This window comes from Buteo buteo, chromosome Z (assembly GCF_964188355.1).
Source record: "Buteo buteo chromosome Z, bButBut1.hap1.1, whole genome shotgun sequence".
NCBI classification, from domain to species: Eukaryota; Metazoa; Chordata; class Aves; order Accipitriformes; family Accipitridae; genus Buteo; species Buteo buteo.
The window spans coordinates 15340716-15360134 of NC_134204.1; the positions used below are offsets into that span (position 1 = coordinate 15340716).

At 43.9% G+C, this 19419-nt stretch overlaps 1 protein-coding gene across 3 annotated transcripts in view; it reads right to left on the reverse strand.

Moving 5' to 3' along the window:
- The window catches only part of DAB2 (DAB adaptor protein 2), a 28057-nt gene extending 12876 nt beyond the window's left edge, over positions 1 to 15181 (reverse strand). For all 3 annotated transcript variants that reach the window (XM_075020059.1, XM_075020060.1, XM_075020058.1), the window contains exons 1-2: positions 14966 to 15181; positions 945 to 1058 (exon numbers count right to left, since the gene is read on the reverse strand). In XM_075020059.1, coding sequence (XP_074876160.1) covers positions 945 to 1032 — 88 coding nt within the window. In that variant the 5' untranslated portion in view covers positions 1033 to 1058; positions 14966 to 15181. The remainder of the gene's footprint in view (positions 1 to 944; positions 1059 to 14965) is intronic.
- Between the last annotated feature and the right edge of the window lie 4238 nt (positions 15182 to 19419).

The window sequence follows — 19419 nt, forward strand, 5'->3', positions numbered from 1 at the left end:
AGCGCTCTTGCAGAATCTGGCCTCTGTTCAAAGAGTGGAGTCCAGTGCCTAATGTTTGGGAACTTCAGAACAATTGTTTGCCATATAAAAAGACTGAAATATTTATAGGCAACAGCCAATTAGATATAAAGTGCTAAGCAAAAACACCAAGCAGAGGTGGTACTTTCCATGGCCATAGAAGATGTTCAATAAGCCTTTCTGATGCTAGCTCCTCATTCTGGTGTAGTCAGATCTCTTCTAGCACAGGAACTAGAAAGTTCTTGTTGTGCAAGAATCTCCTATCAGCACCACCATTTCTACAAGTCCTTGTACCCCCATCCCTGTAATCACTTGGGATTTTAGCTGATTTACTTTTTCTGCTGTTCCTACTACTTCTCAGAATTGCTTGTTTTTCTTCCCTGCATGTTCAACATACTCTGAGTGTATACCTAGGTATGTATTTCTGTATGAGGTAATTCTATTTACATGACCTAATCTATCAAAAAATTTATTATCTGATCTACAGTAATTCTCACAAAATGAGCTTTCTAGCTTCTCTGGACTAGAAGCTGTATCTGTGTCTAGCATATCACTCCCTCTCTGGAAGTAGGGGAAGAAGCAAGTTCAGGTTCAGACTGACAGCTACCTGGATGATCCTGGATCTGGTCACCTCCTCAGGGAGGCTTTCACTGCTCTGGGCTTTTGGTGACTTGCCAGGCTCAACAAATAAGTCATTTAACAAGTGCAACTGAGAGCTTTATAACTTAAAGCTAAAAAAACCAACAAACCTTTCAAGGTAAAAGCTTACCTCCTGGTTAGATTTATTTTACTAGCTTATTTACTCAGTCTTCCAGTCAGCTTGAAATCTCAGAGTTAACTATGCTGTGAGAGCGATTTTAGTTTTAGGCAAGTGCAAAAGGTTAGGGACACTGACTAGAGATGTTCTAGAAGTAAGCATTTCTTACCTTTCTTTTTTTCCTTCTTTGAATGTTGTGCTTTTGGTGGAACCTGTTGCTCAGGCTGGCTGGCTGTAGTTTCAGCTTCAGTGGACATGATGGGATGGTCGTCAGCTATGCTTGCTGTAGTTTTTAAAAATCCAAGTAACAATCAGTAAACAGACACAGTATTTTACCTTGAAGAAGAAATATTCTTATTAAACCTGTTTAGTCCAGTTTTGTTCTGCTGAACACTGAAAGTTTTAGTAGTGATCATATAGGAAGTCTGACTCACTAACTGTTCATCTCAGGCTACAGAGAGCATGAAGTTATGGCCACTAGGTGATGAACAGTCACCTCAGTAATACCTAATCAGTAGACCACACTGACCTAATTCCACAGACTGTACTTGCATCACCCTGTTTTAATCTGTCAATCTTTAGCTTTTACCCTTTAAAGTTATTTATAGAACCTCAGACATTTTGCTCTCTTCTTCAGCGCTGCCAGCTGCATCTCTGTAGAGGATAGGAGGGAATGCAAGAAACATTTGTTAGGATCTCTTCCAAACACCCATGAAGATGGCACCAGAACACCTCAAAGAAACCAGTAGATCTTATTCATGTTTCTATAACTAGCGGAAGTCTGAGGTTATACCACCCAACAGGTAAAAGCAAATAAATTCCTTGGGCTGCAGACAGACCATTCCAGGAAAAATAAACACAACAAAACCCCAAACCAAACCCTACACCCTTAACAGTAATCAAGTAACCTGAGGGTTTTTTGAAAACAAACCACCTGCAAGTTAATAGAAATTATGGACTAGTATGACTTGACTTGTAACTCTATGCCATGAGACCCTTTTGCCTCTGAGATGCAAGATACATTTAAAAAATAATCTGCAATCACCATGTTTTGTTCCTACACAGCTGAAGCATTGATTCACACTTACCAAACAGAGGGACTCATATTGTCTTTATAGAGTTCTGAACATCATCTATACCTGGCCAGAAAGAACTGGACATTCACATCTGCTACAGAAAACATTCTGTGAATCTTCTGTCTGGGGTACTGCAGTGGCTTCAGTTAGTGCTTTGAATTTTAGGGTGACAAATTAAGCCAAGAGTTTGTTTAGATGATTAAGTAGCTGGGCTACCCTCTACTAGTAATTTCCCCTATATCCAGGCAAGCAGCCACAGACCAAGCCACCCCTATTATCCAGCATACCATTTGAGACATAAGTGCTGAAGCGTTCCATGTCCTCTAACATTAGAGGTTTGCAATTCTCAATAACCTATTCCTCATTTGCCTTAGTCACAGCTAATGATTTATCCATTACTTGGAAGTTACTTTCAGGGTTTTGCTCTCACTCCTGCCTTCCCCTCTTCCCTCAATTCATTGCTAAGTCAATAGCTATAGACTGACTCATCCAGCTTGCTACTAACAGAGTAATGGATGTCAATGCTTCACTGATTCTTAACCTATGAAGAACACAAATTCCTAGGTCTTTGAGAGAATTTCACCCTGAAGGCCTCCATTTCCATTTAGCTAGAAGGGAAGCCTTTAGGGAACTAGCTGTTAATGTAAGTTAGATCTAGCTGCTTACCAGATAGTTTGTGAATTGCATTTAGCATTGCTCAAGTAAATCAGAGATAAAAGTGCTCATGGGAAAGATCTCTGGCAGCTATACCTGTTCTCCTCTGTAAGCAACTTACCTGGTCACAGCTAGGGAACATTTGATGCAAGGGAACAAAGGTGTTGCTGTGAAAATTTCAAGTGGTTCTGAGTAGAACTAGATGTCAGAGGAAGAGTTGATATAGCAACACATGGTTATTTAGGAAATGTTATCACTAAAAGAGTGGCTTGTGTGCCCATTCTGACAAAGGAGCAATGGGGAAACTATTACAGCCAAGAGGGATTTTGCAGGATACTTGCACCAGTGCTAAAAAGGAGTGTGCCCACTGAAAACCACACATTAGGCAGGTAAAATGAAGCCAGCTGAATTCTGCTCTAAAACTAGACTAGCTTGCCTGATGGTATAGGTTTTTTTTGGGTAGAGATAGTCTTTAGACTTCAGCATAATGAGCTTCTCCCTGGATTTATCAAGTCCTTCAGAAATAGGGAGGAAGGAAAGACAAAGTTAAGGTTGAATCATTAATTAAACACCCACCCGCATCTGGAAGGTTACTGTTTAGCGAACAGAAGGAAAAGGCCTGGAGAAGAACAGAGCTAAAACATGCTCTCTAGGAGTCGTGTCATACCTTTAGGACACTGCCCAGCTCCATCCTGGAAAGAAGAAACAACAACCTCAAGACACTGAGTCCCACCTCTCAGTGATTCTGCTTCCCCAACTTAATTGGTAGAGCTACACTCAGCTCTGGTGTTATACAACCACAGTAAGTATCTCAGTCTGAAGTAAAGTTAAGAGGCAATAACAAGCAAATAACCTAGGGAGGAGCAAATATGCACAAGCAAGACCTCACTTCAGCAACTGTAAAGTGGTAGAAATCCAGATGGGCAGTTGCCATCTTTAGACTCTAGGCTGTCTCTATCCTATGGAAGCCAGACCACTTATTTGCATAGAGCCCCAAGGTGGAGGAAGATGGGCAGGGGTACTCACAAGTCTGGCTGAACCCTCGCAAACACCCCATCTTACTGTGGAGAAGCTCATTCTCAATGATAACAATGCAATTTGAGAAGATTAGTGAGGGCTTTCTGGACAGCTTACAGGACATAGTCTCCTATCTGAGGTCTGGCACAGCTCATCTCACCTGCTGAGAGTTCACAGTACATGACAGTTATTTATCATACCTTTGGAGAACCCAATGTCTTTGGGAATCATAACTCTGGAGCAAGAGAACTGGCACAACTAAGAATGCAAGTATAGCCAAAGGCTCCCTAACACATGTTCATATTTTAATTAACTACTTCTTGACATCTTAGTTAAGCCACAAGACTGGCACAAAACTGCCTCAGCCTTTACCTTAAAATTTTACCGGAGTGGGGAGCAACATTATGTAGCTTGAGTTAGCAGTAATCTAGTCTGCTTGCAGTACAAGAGTCTCAGCCACAACTAAATTTGGATTCTGCGCTTTAGACACAAGCTAAAGCTGTGCAAGGTCTCTGTCGCATTTAAGTTTGGCTTATCTTAATGGAAAGTGCTGGTGTGCTCTACATGCAAATAACTAAAATGAAGTTAAAGTCTTCTGTTTGTAGTTCTTGCTTGGAAGCTTCCTTTCACAGTACTCAGTCCCTTAGTATTTCCTTACTCAGACTGCAGGAGTAAGGCAACAAGAGTCTAGATCTGTTCTATTACACTTGAATTCTGAGTCTACCTGAAAAGAGCCAGCTAGCAGTATGGCAGGGTTAGAGATGCATGTGCTTTTATGCAAGGACACTATGCCATTATAACTGAAGACATGACTGAAGAACATGATCATTCCCACAGCAGCTATGTCACCAGACCGTTAAATGATGCCTTTTGAACCTTCTCCATGGAGATAAGTCCATTGCTATCACTACAGCTTAATTACTCTCTATGAGATTGTATGGCCCATTTTAACTACTATTCTAAACGCAGTATTCCAAAAGTCTTAGACTGCAGATTTATGGATGTTGCTACCTTGGGACAAGTGTCCCAAACCCTTGCCTGTATCAGTAGATACACACCACATTTTGCCCACCCACTTTTCAATTTACTCCGGAAAGGGCTTGTTAAAATACCACTAATAGTATCTTCCTTTTTTGCTATATGGACTATCCTGTGAAGAGCAAGTACTGACCACTCCTTAGGGAAAGACCATTTCAGGCCTTCAACATATAGGCCTTGACATGAGCAGTTACCTACTGTTTCAAGTCAGGCAATTCTCCATTCAAGCATTGTACTTAATTTTCCACACATCTACCCTGGGAAAGTCAGTCTTAAGACTTCAGGCATACTGTGCTCTTGGTGTATTCTCTGAACTCCCTGCAAGGAGAACTGTTGTTAGTGACAAGTTGTCCTTGAAATACCTGCTTCTTAGCAAGACTTGAAGCACACGCCAAACAATTTTGTTAAGCAACATTTAGTTTCCCTTAAGAGATGCTTTCACAATTATTCCTTATTTGAGCAACATGGTAGCTACCCTTAGTGATTATATTTTTGTCCTGTGCACAGGGGATTGAGAATCTTCATTATGGCTGTAGTCTGTCATGGGATTTAAAGACTGGATAATAATCCTCAACCAACAGACAGGCTTTTGCCCTCAAAGATAGTTGCCTCAGTGTTGATGAAAGCTTGCCTGAGATGAGGTTAGGGACACTGAAAAAGTCAGAGGCAAGGCAGATAAACTAAACATCTGCTCAGCAGTCTAATACTTTGTCCTTTTCACAGGCTGTGCTCCTTCTTTGTCCCTTGATTCTGCAAGTACATGATTCAGCTTAAAGAGTTATTGCATGTAAATATTAACCTCAAATTAGAATCTGAGAGGCCAGGAGAAGACAAGAGAAGCTTTTACTGCCAACTGCAATATAGCCTGTTAGGATGAAGTTGTAACCAGAAGCACAGCAATAGTTCAAGTGCTGAACATGCTTCCAAGGCAGGTTGTTCCCTCCTCCACACCTTCTTGAAGAGTTAGTCAAGTTCTTCTGGTTAGAAGGCTGTGTCAGGACCTGCACAATGTATCCTTAGAAATATCTCTAGCCATCAAGTTCTTGACAGAAAAGCTGTTTTCAGAAGGCTGGTAAACAAGCTATCCACTTGAGTAAATTCAAGACTTCAGTTTCACAGGCTGAGGAAATAGACTAAAGGCTAAACAGCAATACAATGACTAGCAAGAGTTAAAATTGTAAATCCAGATACATTTACCAACAATGGACTACCCTGACTAGCAGCATTCTACCCACATTAGAAGTATAATAGTGCATTTGTGTGAGCCCCTGTATGACTGACTTACATTAGCATCTAACAAATCCCTGTGCGCATAACTGACTATCACATTTTCTGCCTAGTTCTTGCTGCAATGGTAGTGCCCCAAGTAGCCTTGAGAAGCACTAGGCATGCATTAATAAATCAGAAACATGGATGTACTATTCAGACTTTTGCCTTTTAAACAGGGTCATTCATGCCAAGGAGTCAAATAAAATATCAGCTTAAGTGTTTTGTTTCATTACTAGAACACCCATTGCTTTAGCATCTGACAGTGTCTAAGAGTTCAAGTTGAATAAACCTTCTGTAACATGACACAATTACTATGAATTAGATGGAAAATTCCAGCTGCTTGTTCTGATGCAAGGACTACCATTAGTTTGTTTCCTCTATTAAAACAAATTAGTCTGTTAGAAACTAGCATAGCCAGTGACTCATATACATGAAAGATACTAGCCCTACCTATAGGTAGGTTATTCCCGGTATGTATTGTTCACACTTATACATAACAAGTACCTGCTAGAGGACAAGTGGTGGAAGAGAGTTCACAGACAGCTTGGGAACTGTTCCTTTCCAGTTTATGCTGTGTCTGGAATGCAAGAGCAGCATCACTTGCCAGAAAGATGACTGAATACAGGCTCTTACACTGCTAAGTCTAACCCAAGACCCTGTGGTTAGTCTTGTAAGAGCAACAACTGAAAAGGGTGTTGACCTATCTTGCCTGGCAAGTGATCTGTCATTCCTGCAATCAGTAAAGTCTAGATTAGTGATGCTCCCACTACTCAGTTTCTCCTGTGATTCCTTGATAGCAGGGAAACCAAGACCAGTGTTTTCAGTCTAAGTTCAAATACCCTGTTTAACTGTCCTGTTTAGGCCACAGTTAATTAGAAACATGATTTGTGGTTAAAAGATCATTTGCTTGGTATTATGGCCCCAGTTAAGCCAGGCACTTGGCCTGTTGGCCAGAATATTTCTAGATTAGCAGGATTTTACTTGAGGGAACTTCTTTCGTGCAACTTGCTTTAAGCCCTGTTTGATATTCTGTCCTCTCAACTAAGACATGGATCAATACTTCGCTCAGGTATTAAGGCAGCCTTATGCCAAGGGCTTCCTCTGCTAACAGGAATACCCTTTTGGAACAAGCTACAACTCTACTTACATATTGCAGGATACAGCACATAGTCCAGCTGTCTTTATCATACTCAACCAGTAATGAGAAACAGGGAAGAGTGACATTCATGTGCTGAGTGGCATAGAAGTGTAGTAACGGACACATCAGGGAATACCTCCTTCATGCTTGCTGCTCCCTTCCCCAAGTACCAACTGCAAAGTAGATAAAGATCTTAGTACTCTAATTAGCCATGTCAGCTACAGATGTTGGCATGTACAATTGCAGGAGCAGGATCATGCCTGTGAAACTACCCAGGCATCTTACTATTTCAGTCAATTTGCTAACTGCTATTTCATCAGTTGAACAGAACAGTCTGTTATCATATCTGTGCATCACTGTCCCCTGAGCTGTTTGGTCTTCAGCAAGACCATAGAAATTCAAAGTAAGTTCCTGAAAGTGTTTTTTGCACAGTTGAATCACTGGGATCACAGCCAAGTGAACATCACTAAGTTAACAGCTGGAACTGAACAGGTCGCTCAGTTCAAGTGGTGCAATTGGACCAGTACATTTTGCCATTGTACTATGCTTTTGAGCACATAATTTCTGATGAGATAATCAGTTAATTCTCAACCCAGCTACCACACTAGCTCTATTTTGGATTTTCCTTCCACTTGTCATGGGAATAAATACAGCTGTTGCAGGAATATTATAACAGAGGGCTCAGGAGAAGTCATGACCAGTTTAAACAAGCTGTACCTAACAACTTGGAATGATATAAATGAGCAAGTATTGACCTCTGCTTACTTTAAAGGAAGAAAGAGAAATGCTTTTCATGAGCTAGTGCTATCTGGTTCCCTGAAGACTTAATCTCAAGCTTAAGGGAACTAGCACTGTAATAGTCTGTTTGATAGTTATTTTTCCACCAGGAACTTCAGTGTCCAAAGGTGATGTCCAGTCACCTAGCTAGTGCACCTCAAACTGAGTTGTTCCAGGAATAACACAGCATCTTGCAACAGGTCTTGGTAGCAGCCTTTCCAATCTCTGTTCACCATTTAGCATTCCAACCTACTAGTTCATTTCTTAGATTAAGAAACCCCTTCACTCTTAGTACCAGCAATATCAGCATCTGAACTCCAGAAAGATTGATAGATATCTCAGCATGCTATTTCTTGATAGAGAGCTATTCAGTTGGTAACACAGGCTTATTATTAGATTATATATTTCTATTACCCACAAGAGGTTTCTTTATATCAGCCTTCCAGAAAGACAGCATGCTAAGGGGCCAGTCCTGTATACCACTCTCTCCAGTTTCCAGTGCTGAAGCCTCAAATCAATGGCTCCTGAGCCAGAGTTCAGTTGTCTGTTCTAGCTATTGCTCAGGAAATCATCACCTGCCTACTCACAGAATGAGGAATCTCAGGCCACGTGCCTGCAGTACATATCACTTGAGCTTCTGTCAATACTACTTGTTGAGACTCACTGGATATACCAAACAACCTGGAAGCAAAGCAGTTGTTAGTCAAGGCAGCTAGTGTTTACTCAGATGCAAACTAGTTTGAACTAGACAACAGCTCAAACACTTCATTTTCAACTGCACTCCTAACTCCCTCCTGCCTAAAAGGACTGTTTCTGATCTTCTTACTAGTTAGTATAGCAAAGGACTTTTGCCAATAACCATGATTTTCACTCCCTTCTTCAGAGCAGGAACTTGACACATATTGAAGCTGTTATCATAGGTTATTTCAGCTGCATGCTGTTAAGTGTCCAGTGCTGGCAGAGTTATCCTTCTTTACAGTTTGGGTGTGTGCAAGCTGTACTGAGAGAGATTGTGTATGTTCTGTATAGCCTATGCTAAACTCTAAGTGTTCTCTACTGATTCACAAATATATCTGTATGAGCAACAGGATTTTGCTGTATTATTCTTGTGTTCACCCAAGCTAAAACCATATAGTCATGGCCACAGTGTCAAGTACTGCAGTTTGCTTAAGTAGCCTGATGATCCCATGAGCCAAAACCCTGTCCTTTAAACATTCATTTCAGCAGTATTTGAAGAACCGTCCACCTAGCCCCCAGCTACCATACGTCTCATAACAAACTGTTGTAGCAGTCGTTGTCACAGGAGTCACCCCATACTGTCTCTTGTAACAGATGCAAGTTACATTCATTTGTCATTAGAAGACTGAAGACAATTTGTTTGCACCTTATGAAGCCAGGCTCTTCTACAGCAATTTCAGCCCTCACTTAAGCAGTATGCTTCATAATGCCTAATACAAGGCTTACTCTTGCCTTCAAGATTAGTCATTACCAAGAACCCCAGCTCTCCCTTGTACATGCAGCAAGAAAGGCAATGAATAACTAAACAAGACAAATCTAAAAAGGTGGTACAAAAAGATCTATACCAGAGCTAAAAAAGGATTAACCAGAATTATCGGAGGTCCACTGCAGCTCATTCAGTAGCTGTCCTTCTAAACAGCTAGTCAAGTTTCACAGATGACTATTCTGCAGTAAGTTCACCTATTGGTAAATGTAGTTACACATATTTGTGATTTACATTAGAAGAAGTTTACATTATTGCTCCTAAATCCAGACTCTAAAGTAATCCTGACCAGGCTTTCATTTTCCACCTCTAAGATGGTCTTGATACCATATTATGGGGATGTCCCATCTACCAGAAGCATGCAAGGACAAGTGCCAACCTTCTATCCTGCTCTGAAGTTTACCTTTCATCAGCCAGGCTAGAAGCTGTTTGCAAATTGATCTGCTATTCAAGCTACTAGAAAACTAGTTCTTACTCATATGGTGACCTTTGTGCCCTCCCTTAAAGCACAACTAACCCTGTTCAGAGAGAGCACAGAAGATGTCTGTGAGGTAGAAACACAGACTGCAATATTAACACTACATCCTTAGTATTCCAACTTGTCTTGTCCCTTCCTAGGAAGAAAGTCTCACCCATAGGCATTTTAGCCATAGGACAGGTGTATGAGACTTCTCACGGGAGAAGACTTGGTGTTGTGTGACACGTCAGCATTAAGGGTTGAGTACACTGTTGGAGAAGCTAGGTCTTAGTTAACACTTTCATGAAGCCTCCTGACTTCATGGTAGGTAGGTAAAGGTCTATTGTCCTGGCTCTCAGACCTACTTGTTCTGTTCAAGAGATAATCAAGTATTTCACCTCTCACCTTATTGCTTAAGGATGCCATATGAACTGACAGAGCAGCAGGAAATTCAGCTCTAAGGCCAATAGTCTGTCCTTAACTGGCCCCATAATATCTGAGCTTTGAGATTTAAGGTGACATGCACCAGCTATGAAGCTTTATTAGAAGCTTTTAAAAGATAACCAACCAACCAAAATAACCAACCAACCAAAAATACCACGGTTTCGAGTGAAGGTCTGCAGGGTATTTCAGCTGAGACACTTCATCTTCAGGCACTCCACAGCATATGCAAGGCACATCCTTTCAGAAGAGGGAAACTGGAATGGTCTATGGTCCCATCAACCAGGGCTGACAACAGATAGATGGGAGAAGATGCCTTGTTCAGCACTTAGCTGTCCAGCTCCTATAAACAAGCTAATCCTGTTGAAACTGGTACCTCTTGTTTATTGACTAGACCTGCCACTATGCTTCATCCAGCTTCTTTATAACCCTGAGACCCTTGAACCCACACACAGCCTCAAAATCAGGTTTCTAAAATCAGTTTGTTTTGTCAGTTATGGTACTTAGACACATTGTTCTATCTGATTCTTCTAACACAACCCCCAGTTGTATTTCTGTGGAGTCCATGCTGAGGTAGAGGAGGAGCAGCTTATGCTTGGTTGTGTTTCACAGCAGTAGCTCATTAAGACCTCTTAGCATTCCTCCTCCCCTCCCCCAGAGGTAGGGTCTTGATTCTACTATTAATCCCTTAGTCTACGTGCAAGATCTAGGTTTTTCTCAAAAGTCCTTGCAGATTACAAGTTACCTTCATGCTATCCCTTCATCATTTCTTTTGATAGAAACTAGCCAGCAAGCGGGATTTGCACATCAGTACTGTTTCCAGAACAAGCTGGCTTTCTCTGGATGTGGAATTTATTGCTTTATTATCCAAGCAAATTCACGCTTCTGTAGTGCTCACATATTGCTAGCCTTGCTGAATAAAGTCCACAAACATTCCCAAGAACTGGATTAACCCAGCAGGTCACACAAATGTCCTAGCACTGTAAAATTCACCAGTAGAGAAGAGCATCAATAGGAGAAAAAAATCTGTAGGTTTGGCAACAATACTCAATGACTACAGCATATTATGCACTTTCATTTACTTCATATTTTAAGCTATGGGTTTTATCCCAAACATCCTGTCCAGACACCAGCCCTTGATTCCCCCTTCCTTGACATCAAGTGCATTTATTTGCTTTACCACAGAGACAAAAATCTAAGAACTCCTCTTGCCACCCTTTGCATATATTACATTCAGCTGTTTATAGTGCTTCTTTCCATATCTGCTTGTGATGTAAAGGCCTTAAGCAAGAAGTATATCCATAGCAGCTACTTGTCTGCAGTCTCCAATAATAGGGTTATGCAGGCACTTTGGCAAGTAATGCTCTTCTCAATGATAAAGTGGGATAGCAGAAGGCACACATTAGAATGGATAACCATCTCTACCTTCAGAAAAGGAAGCTGATGCCAGATTTTTGACATCTGGCCCATCCTTCCAACTGACAGTGCTGAGCACAACCTCTGGTGCTCAGCCAATAGCTTTGTTTCAAGTAAGAGCACAAGAGATGAGAAGTATCCTAAGTCACAGGACTATCAGAGTAGTGCTTGTCATTCTCCCAGTCTCCTGTCTGCAGTGAAAAGCACACAAGACCCTGTTAGATTCCCTTCAGCAGAACCACCTCTTCATTTAAGACTTGGAGCACCTGGCATTCACTCCACTTTACACTGAGCCTTCCTATCCCCTAAGTCATGAAATTTGCTAGTTAAGCTGCTGTTCTGATGGTTCACCTGACACTCATTTAGCACTCACATCCTCCTTACCCATATTGGGTTTGTGTGGCAAGGTTTTGGTAGTGGGGGGTTACAGGCATGGCTTCTGTGAGAAGCTGCTAGAAGCTTCCCCTATGTCTCACAGAGCCAATGCCAGCCAGCTCTAAGACAGACCCACTGCCAGCCAAGGCCAAGCCCATCAGCGATAGCACCTCTGTGATAACAGATTTAAGAAGGGAAAAAAGTTGCAGCAGGCACAGAAACAGCAGCTGGAGAGAGGAGTGAGAATATGTGAGAGAAACAACCCTGCAGACCCCAAGGTCAGTGAAGAAGGAGGGGGAGGAGGTGTTCCAGGTGCCGGAGCAGAGATTCCCCTGCAGCCTGTGGGGAAGACCATGGTGAGGCAGGCTGTCGCCCTGCAGCCCAGGGAGGTCCAGAGCAGAGCAGATCTCCACCTGCAGCCCAGGGAAAGAGGACCCCAATGCTGAGCAGGTGGGTGCCTGAAGGAGGCTGTGACCCCATGGGAAGCCCATGCTGGAGCAGGCTCCTGGCAGGAGCTCCAGATCTGCATAAGGAGGAGCCCATGCTGGAGCAGGTTTTCTGGCAGGACTTGTGACCCCGCAGGGGACCCACACTGGAGAAGTCTGTGCCTGAAGAACTGCAGCCCATGGGAAGGGCCCATGTTGGCTAAGTCCATGGAGGACCGTCTCCCATGGGAGGGACCCCGTGCTGGAGGAGGGGAGAGTGTGAGGAGCCCTGCCCCTGAAGAGGATGAAGCAGCAGAGAATGTGTGATGAACTGACCCCAACTCCCATTCCCCATCTCACTGCGCTACTAGGTGGGGGGGTAGGTAGAGAATCTGGGAGTGAAGTTGTGCCCAGGAAGAAGGGAGGAGTGGAGGGAAGGTGTTTTGAGATTTGGTTTTGTTTCGCATTACCCTACTCCGGCTGATTAGCAATAAATTAAGTTAATTTTCCCCAAGTTGAGTCTGTTTTGCCCATGATGGTAATTGGTTGAGTGATCTCTCCCTGTCCTTATCTCAACCCACAGCCCTTCATTATATTTTCTCTCTCCTGTCCAGCTGAGGGGGGGGAGTGATAGAACAGCTTTGGTGGGCACCTGGCATCCAGCCAGGGTTAACCCACCACATTACCACTTCTATCACTTGGTTCGCCTCCTCCAATTGCAAACTCTAGTGCATTACTATTAATAGAAATTTCTGCTTTAGACTTGACCACATCCTCAGAACCTTCTGAGAATTTTGTAAACCTGATTATGCCTCAGGAACCATTGTGCTGGATGCAACTGCAGTGATTCTTTGAACAGATATGGTGGATGACTCCCTCAAACAATCCCCTTCTCAGCTGAAAAGATTTTCTTTGGATTCTGATTTGCGTCTCCAGTTAGCCACCTACTGCCTTACCCACCTCCTGGAAGGTCCTAATGGAAGCTGATCAGAAGACCTGCTAGCATTATAACTGCCTAACAGGTCACTATCAGACACAAGGACATATTTTCAATTTACCAGGCCCTGGTAAGTCCTCACAGCCGGCTACAATATATAGCTTCATAATTACTTTTCTCTAATCAAATCAGCATCTCTATCTCACCTATCTACACAGGTGTTCCTATCCCTAAGCATACATATGCCCATTCCTTAGCATGCAATGGTCAAATCTAAGCCTGCGTGCTCTGATTTGGTCCATTTTGGGCAGCCTTTTTAATCGAAGTTACAGAAGACTTCTGAGGCAAAAGATGCAGCACTTTAAGGTAAACTACCTTCATTAGGAGAACATTGAACCCCCCCCCCCCCCAAAAAAAATCCTGCCTGACCAGTGGATTTGCATGCTTGTCTGGTAAGGGTTCAAGTAACCAGCCTCAGCTTATCTGAGGGGCAGAAACTCTGCTACAGAGAAGTCCAGTTGTATTAGCAACAGCTGCATTTATCTTACTGTTCTGGAAGTAAGCACCGGCATTACCCCAACATAAGTGTCATCATATGATGATCATTAGACTTTAAGTCTCACCAGCTGGAAGTCAGTTTCTCTCACAAGGTAGAAGACTCATTCCAGTTAATACTGGACATCTTTAACTATACCCATTTACCACAGACAGAAGTAGTATTCTGAGATTCAACAGCCAACAGAGGGGTGCCCAGCAAGGGTGCTCCATCCAAAACCAGACCAAACCCCTACACCTGCTTCACAGCATCCTAACCCGTTCCTCCTCTCTGCTACTAGAGACATTATTTCACATCGGTTATCTATATGAAATTTAGGTCTTATATAGCTTTTTTTTTCTTAAGTCCCCCCTCTCGAAGCACAAAAGTGAAACCGCACGTTTATTTCCCTTCGCGCTCAAGCCGCCTCAGGGCGCCGGTCCCGCCAGAGCCCGGAGCGGGACGCAGGCGGCTTCCACCCCGCCTCAGCCGGGACACGCTCCTCGCAGCCCGGACCGAGCAGCGCCCAGCTTCCCCCCCACACACCCCGGCTTTCGGCGGCCGAGACCCCTCTGCAGAGCCGAGGCTGCCCCGAGCGCTGCCGGCGCCGGGCCAGCGCCGCGAACCACGCCGGCGTTCGGCGGCGGAGCGCAGCCCCGCCGGCGCCTTCTGCCTGCGGCTGCGGGGAGATGCGAGCAGCCGGGTCGGGCTGAGCCCCGGCCCGGCCGCCGCCAGAGCACTCTCCCCTCCGCACCCCACCTCCGGCCGTTCGGGCCCCGGCATCCCCGGCACCCCACCTCCGGCCCGTCGGGGCCCCGGCATCCCCACCTCCGGCCCGTCGGGGCCCCGGCATCCCCACCTCCGGCCCGTCGGGGCCCCGGCATCCCCACCACCCCACCACCGGTCGTTCGGGGCCCCCGGCACCCCACCTCCGGCCCGTCGGGGCCCCGGCATCCCCACCACCCCACCACCGGTCGTTCGGGGCCCCCACCACCCGCCGCTGCCCCACCACAGGCACCGTCGCGCCCTAAGGGGAAAGCCGCCGCCGCCCGCCGCCGCCGCTTCCCCCCGGTGACAGCCTCTTGCCCGCCACAGGCTCTGCAGGAGCCGGGCCCCGCTCGCAAAGCTACTTACGGGCTAGATCTGTTCCGCTCCGTGCATGGTCCGACGACGGCAGCCAGTACTCGGGCCGGGACCGGAGGCCCGGTTAAATATCCCGTTGCGCTCTCGCCTTCCGATTAGTTAGCCACTCACAGCGAGGGACACGGTTTTAATCAGATACTGGCAGCTGACGACTATCCAGGAATGTGCTATGATGTTTTTGCTGCCTGGACTTAGCTACACCCCCTCAACGTGTCGGTGCTCACAAGCTTAATTTAACCCCTTGGGAGCCGCCGCTCCGGCCCCCGCTGCGGGGGAGGGAGGGAGGGAGGGAGGGAGGGAGCTGGGGCCCGGGACGGACCCTTGCCAGGAGGGGGTGGGAGCCCCCCGGAGAGAGGGGAGACTGGGGGGGACCCTGCGAGGCGCCCGCTGTTCGCAGGGCCACAGGTATCTGTGCTTCTTAGGCAGCAACGGCCCCAAAACGCCCTTCTAGAAAAGGGGTCCCTTCATGCGTCTGCTTAAACGTGGGTGCGGTGATGGTGTTAAAAAAACAAGTCCAAGCCAGCAACTTTTTTTTTTGGTTGGTTGGTTGGTTGTTTTGTCTGGTTTTTTGGTTGTTTTTCCAAAATCACCAAACCCAGAGTAGCCCCCCCCCCCAAAAAAAAAAAAAAGTGTGGCTAGCTGAACCAAAGCATTGGGACAGTGCAGTTCCGTTTCTAGGTCACATCCAGACCTGATCTTTGTACTTCCCACTCATCTTTATTTAAACATCTATCATGTTTTACTCCCCAGCGTAGTACAGCTGTTATCCAACTTGTGTGAAAGAGCCTCTGATAAGAAATATCGCATTCTTGTCCTTGTAGCAGAACGTTTTTATCTTCCTCAAGACTGTGAACTTAGCCTAACATTTATTTTCTCAAAACAGTGCAAATATTTCTGTTCAAAACTGTGACATTGCCCTCCACAGCAATACCCAATTTAAAAAGAGAAAAAAAGAGCAACACTTTTCCTGCAGTTTTAATACATTTGATAGGTATTTTTAAATGTTTTGGAAGAGGGAAATATTTAATACAAAATTATTTTACCACCGGGGAGTTCAGGGTTCAAAACTGGTGGATGCATTTGGTCATCATTCACATCCAGAGCTACCAAATGCCACAATACTTGCCTTGATGTGGTGTGGTACTCTCTTTTTAGGAATAGCGAAAGTGGTAGGAGCCCTGTACCTGAGATGACCAAAATCTGATAGTTGCCTCTCACTTTCCTGTATCTGTTGCTTCAGAAGTGCCAATTTTAACCAAAAAGACGAGAAGGACGCATTTTTATGCACTAGCCTAGTGTTCATGGAAGGAGGTGCATGCCACATAAGTAAGAAGGCATTTGCTGCAGTTAACAGGTTGCTGGCTATGCCATGTCAGTATTTGCAGGATTAGATCTGAATTCCATGGTACACTGTTGTACTCTTGTTTGACAATGTTGGTTTTGTACAGCTTGCACTGTACTGTACATTGTTTTGAACACCTTGTGCTAGATGCTTACCAGCAGGACTGGAGCTTCTTGGCCCTGGTGCGGTACGTATTTTAAAGAATAATACTTTGCTCAGTGTGCTTTGTGGGAGCTGCACAGACCGCCTAACATGAAGGATGACATTGTGCCTAGTTTAAACATGGTGCAGTAACAAAGCAACTTGTATAAAGCAGCCCAGCCAGGTGCTGGCATAAGCAGGATTACCATTTGTGCTTTGGCCAACACAAAACCCAGGCACATTTCACTGAAATACCTTGACTAGTTGTACTAATGGTTACAAATATGATTTATACTATTTGTTGTTGAATTTGGAAGAGATGAGAATGCTTGTCATTTGCCAATAAAGAGCAGTTTAAGAGCCCTTTTGAGGTGCAATGAAATTATATCCACTACAGAAATGGCAAGAAGTCCTTCACTATCTACTAGCACTTGGGACATCACTAATAATCTCACGGAAAAACTTTTTTACTGATCAATGGTTAATAACTAACTGGAAAAAATTACAGTTTTCTTAGAGAATAAAAAATGCCTCAAGCCTTGAAGGACTGCACTTTCTATTTTGTAATTCAACTCAGAACAGCTCCCCTGATGTCCCACACTGTTGAGCTAGATGTTAAATTTCAGAACTGTTACATTAAACATATGTAATAGGATTGCCTTCTGAACGTAGGAGGAATCCAGGCAGAAAGCCCCACAGGAATTCAGTTATTTCATCTATACTGTGCTGCAGGACTTAAAGGGCATGCTTTACACTTTATGAAAAGTAAAAAGGATTTTTATTTCTCTGCAGTAAAAACAGAATCAAATTGAAAATGGCTGTTATGACTTTAAGCCTGACTATTAAAAGATTATAGTAGAGACAGAGTGCTGTTTTCTAGGATGATGACTTTTTTTCTCATATTTGTTGTGTCAGATCTTACTATTGCTGGCATAGGTTCAGTCCCTGCCGAAGGCTTTTTTTGTTTTAAGTTAACCGCTTGTTGTGCTGAACAGTATCAACCTCAGCACTTTCCAAACACAAGCCTTTTTTCAGCAGGTCTAAAATTATCTTGAAGCTGCAGCTGGAAACCTTCACCTCAGTGAGTTTTTCTATCGATTTTCCGGATGTTAACTCTGCCCAAACCACAGTCTGTCATTAAGATCACTGGGATTCCAGTCCGGGTGGAAACTAGGGTAGTAGTGTGAAATAAAAACACGAAAGTGCAGAGACCTTTGGAAGACATCAACTTAAGTGAATGCCTTGAAAGTGGTTTCAGTAACAGTTTGTGAAAAATCTGCTTGCAGCAAAGCAATGTGGTAGCTAATCTTGCGATGGCTTGCTCAGGAATGCCTGGTTTATTATTAAAGTAATCTTTTAAGATTTTATTGGAATGTGTTTTCACAGTGGTGTTCCTACCTTTGTGGGCTTTACTGTGTGTGTGTCATCTTGTCCATAATTAAACTTTTCACTGACAGGCCTGGGACTTTTTTTTCCTTAAACCTCCCACTTTGAATGCTGGAATTTCATCTGAACTTTAAATACCGTCTTGGAATTTGCCATAAGGTAAACTGTCTGCTCTTGTACACTTCCCTGCACTGCTACAGATGTTGCAGACACACAATAAGTGACTGAATGTAAAAGAGCTTGTGTCTTAATGTTAAAAAAAGGCTGACAGGAATGAAGTAGTTGTTCAGATGCTCAGGTTGTCCCTAGAAAATTCTCACTTTGGAATATATGGGAATAAAAATTAATGGAAAACTGGCCTAGAAAGTACATTTTCAGGGAAACTTCACTGCTGTCAACTGGAGAAGGCGAAGTATGTCAAAGGAAACATGAAGGAAGAATTTGTACTTCAGCCTTTGGACTTCTCAGCCAAGTTCCTCATGTGACTTGGACTTGCTGACCACTTCTTTTTATAAATTCAGTTAAGGATAAAGTTCACAGAATATCTGAAACAAAAAGCATCCTTGCTATTTTAAAATCTTAAATTACAATCTATAGCTCATTTTAGTATAGCTCTAGGCATATGTCTGGGAGATGCAGTCCATATGTTAACAGCCTCGGTACCCAAATGCTGGATCATCAACAGACCTCAAACTTGTCTTGGAAATAGTTTCTCCTGGAATCAAGGATAGACTTGAATAATTATTTAATCGAAGGTTTGTTTGTTGAGGCCCAAGTCTGGGCATCTCAGGCTTAGACTGCCACAGGGATTTAAACTGGTGATATGTTCAGCCATTTAGATGTGATTGAGTAGAAGAAGTGTAAGAGCTATTGCCCCTCAGCTGAGGTACAACAGCTCTTGGTCTGTGCCTTAACCAGCTGCAATGTGAGGTAAACCCAATTACTTTAGATTGCCTTCAGTGGTGTTTGCTAACAATTAAAGCTAAGCTCTCTCTCAGTTGATGACTGCTAATACATGCTGAGAAAGGATGACTTCCCATAGTACCTTGCACTCTGCCATGCTTCAGGCAGGGAAACTTCAGGAGGAGATGATGAATTTTAGGACTGGAAGCTCATGTCTTGCCATTATAGCACTGCGGCCTCTCCAGCCCTGAGGTCCTAGCCATCCGACATGGTCACCAGTGCAATGCAGGCTTCCAAAACCAGAGACACATTGTGGAGTTCTATAGCAGCTTCCCATATCTCACCTGTAGCCATAGTTTGCCTCAGGCCTGTCTGTGGATGTGTGCTGGCATGGAGGGTAGGCATGATTTTATGTCACACAACATGGTCATGGTATGCGGCTTATATAGTGCCTCTGTTCCTAGCATGGCTGTGTGTGCCTCAATGGCCAGCAGATTTTAGTTGAAGCAGAAATGACATTTCCATCACTGAAACCTGGTGCTTGGTAACTGGTATGGTCAACCAGGACCATGAATTTGTCTGAGCAAAAAGTATGTTGGTAGGCAATGTCATCTTACTTGAAAGAGCGCACTGCCCCCACCCACATTATATAAGTAAACACAGTATTTTGTTT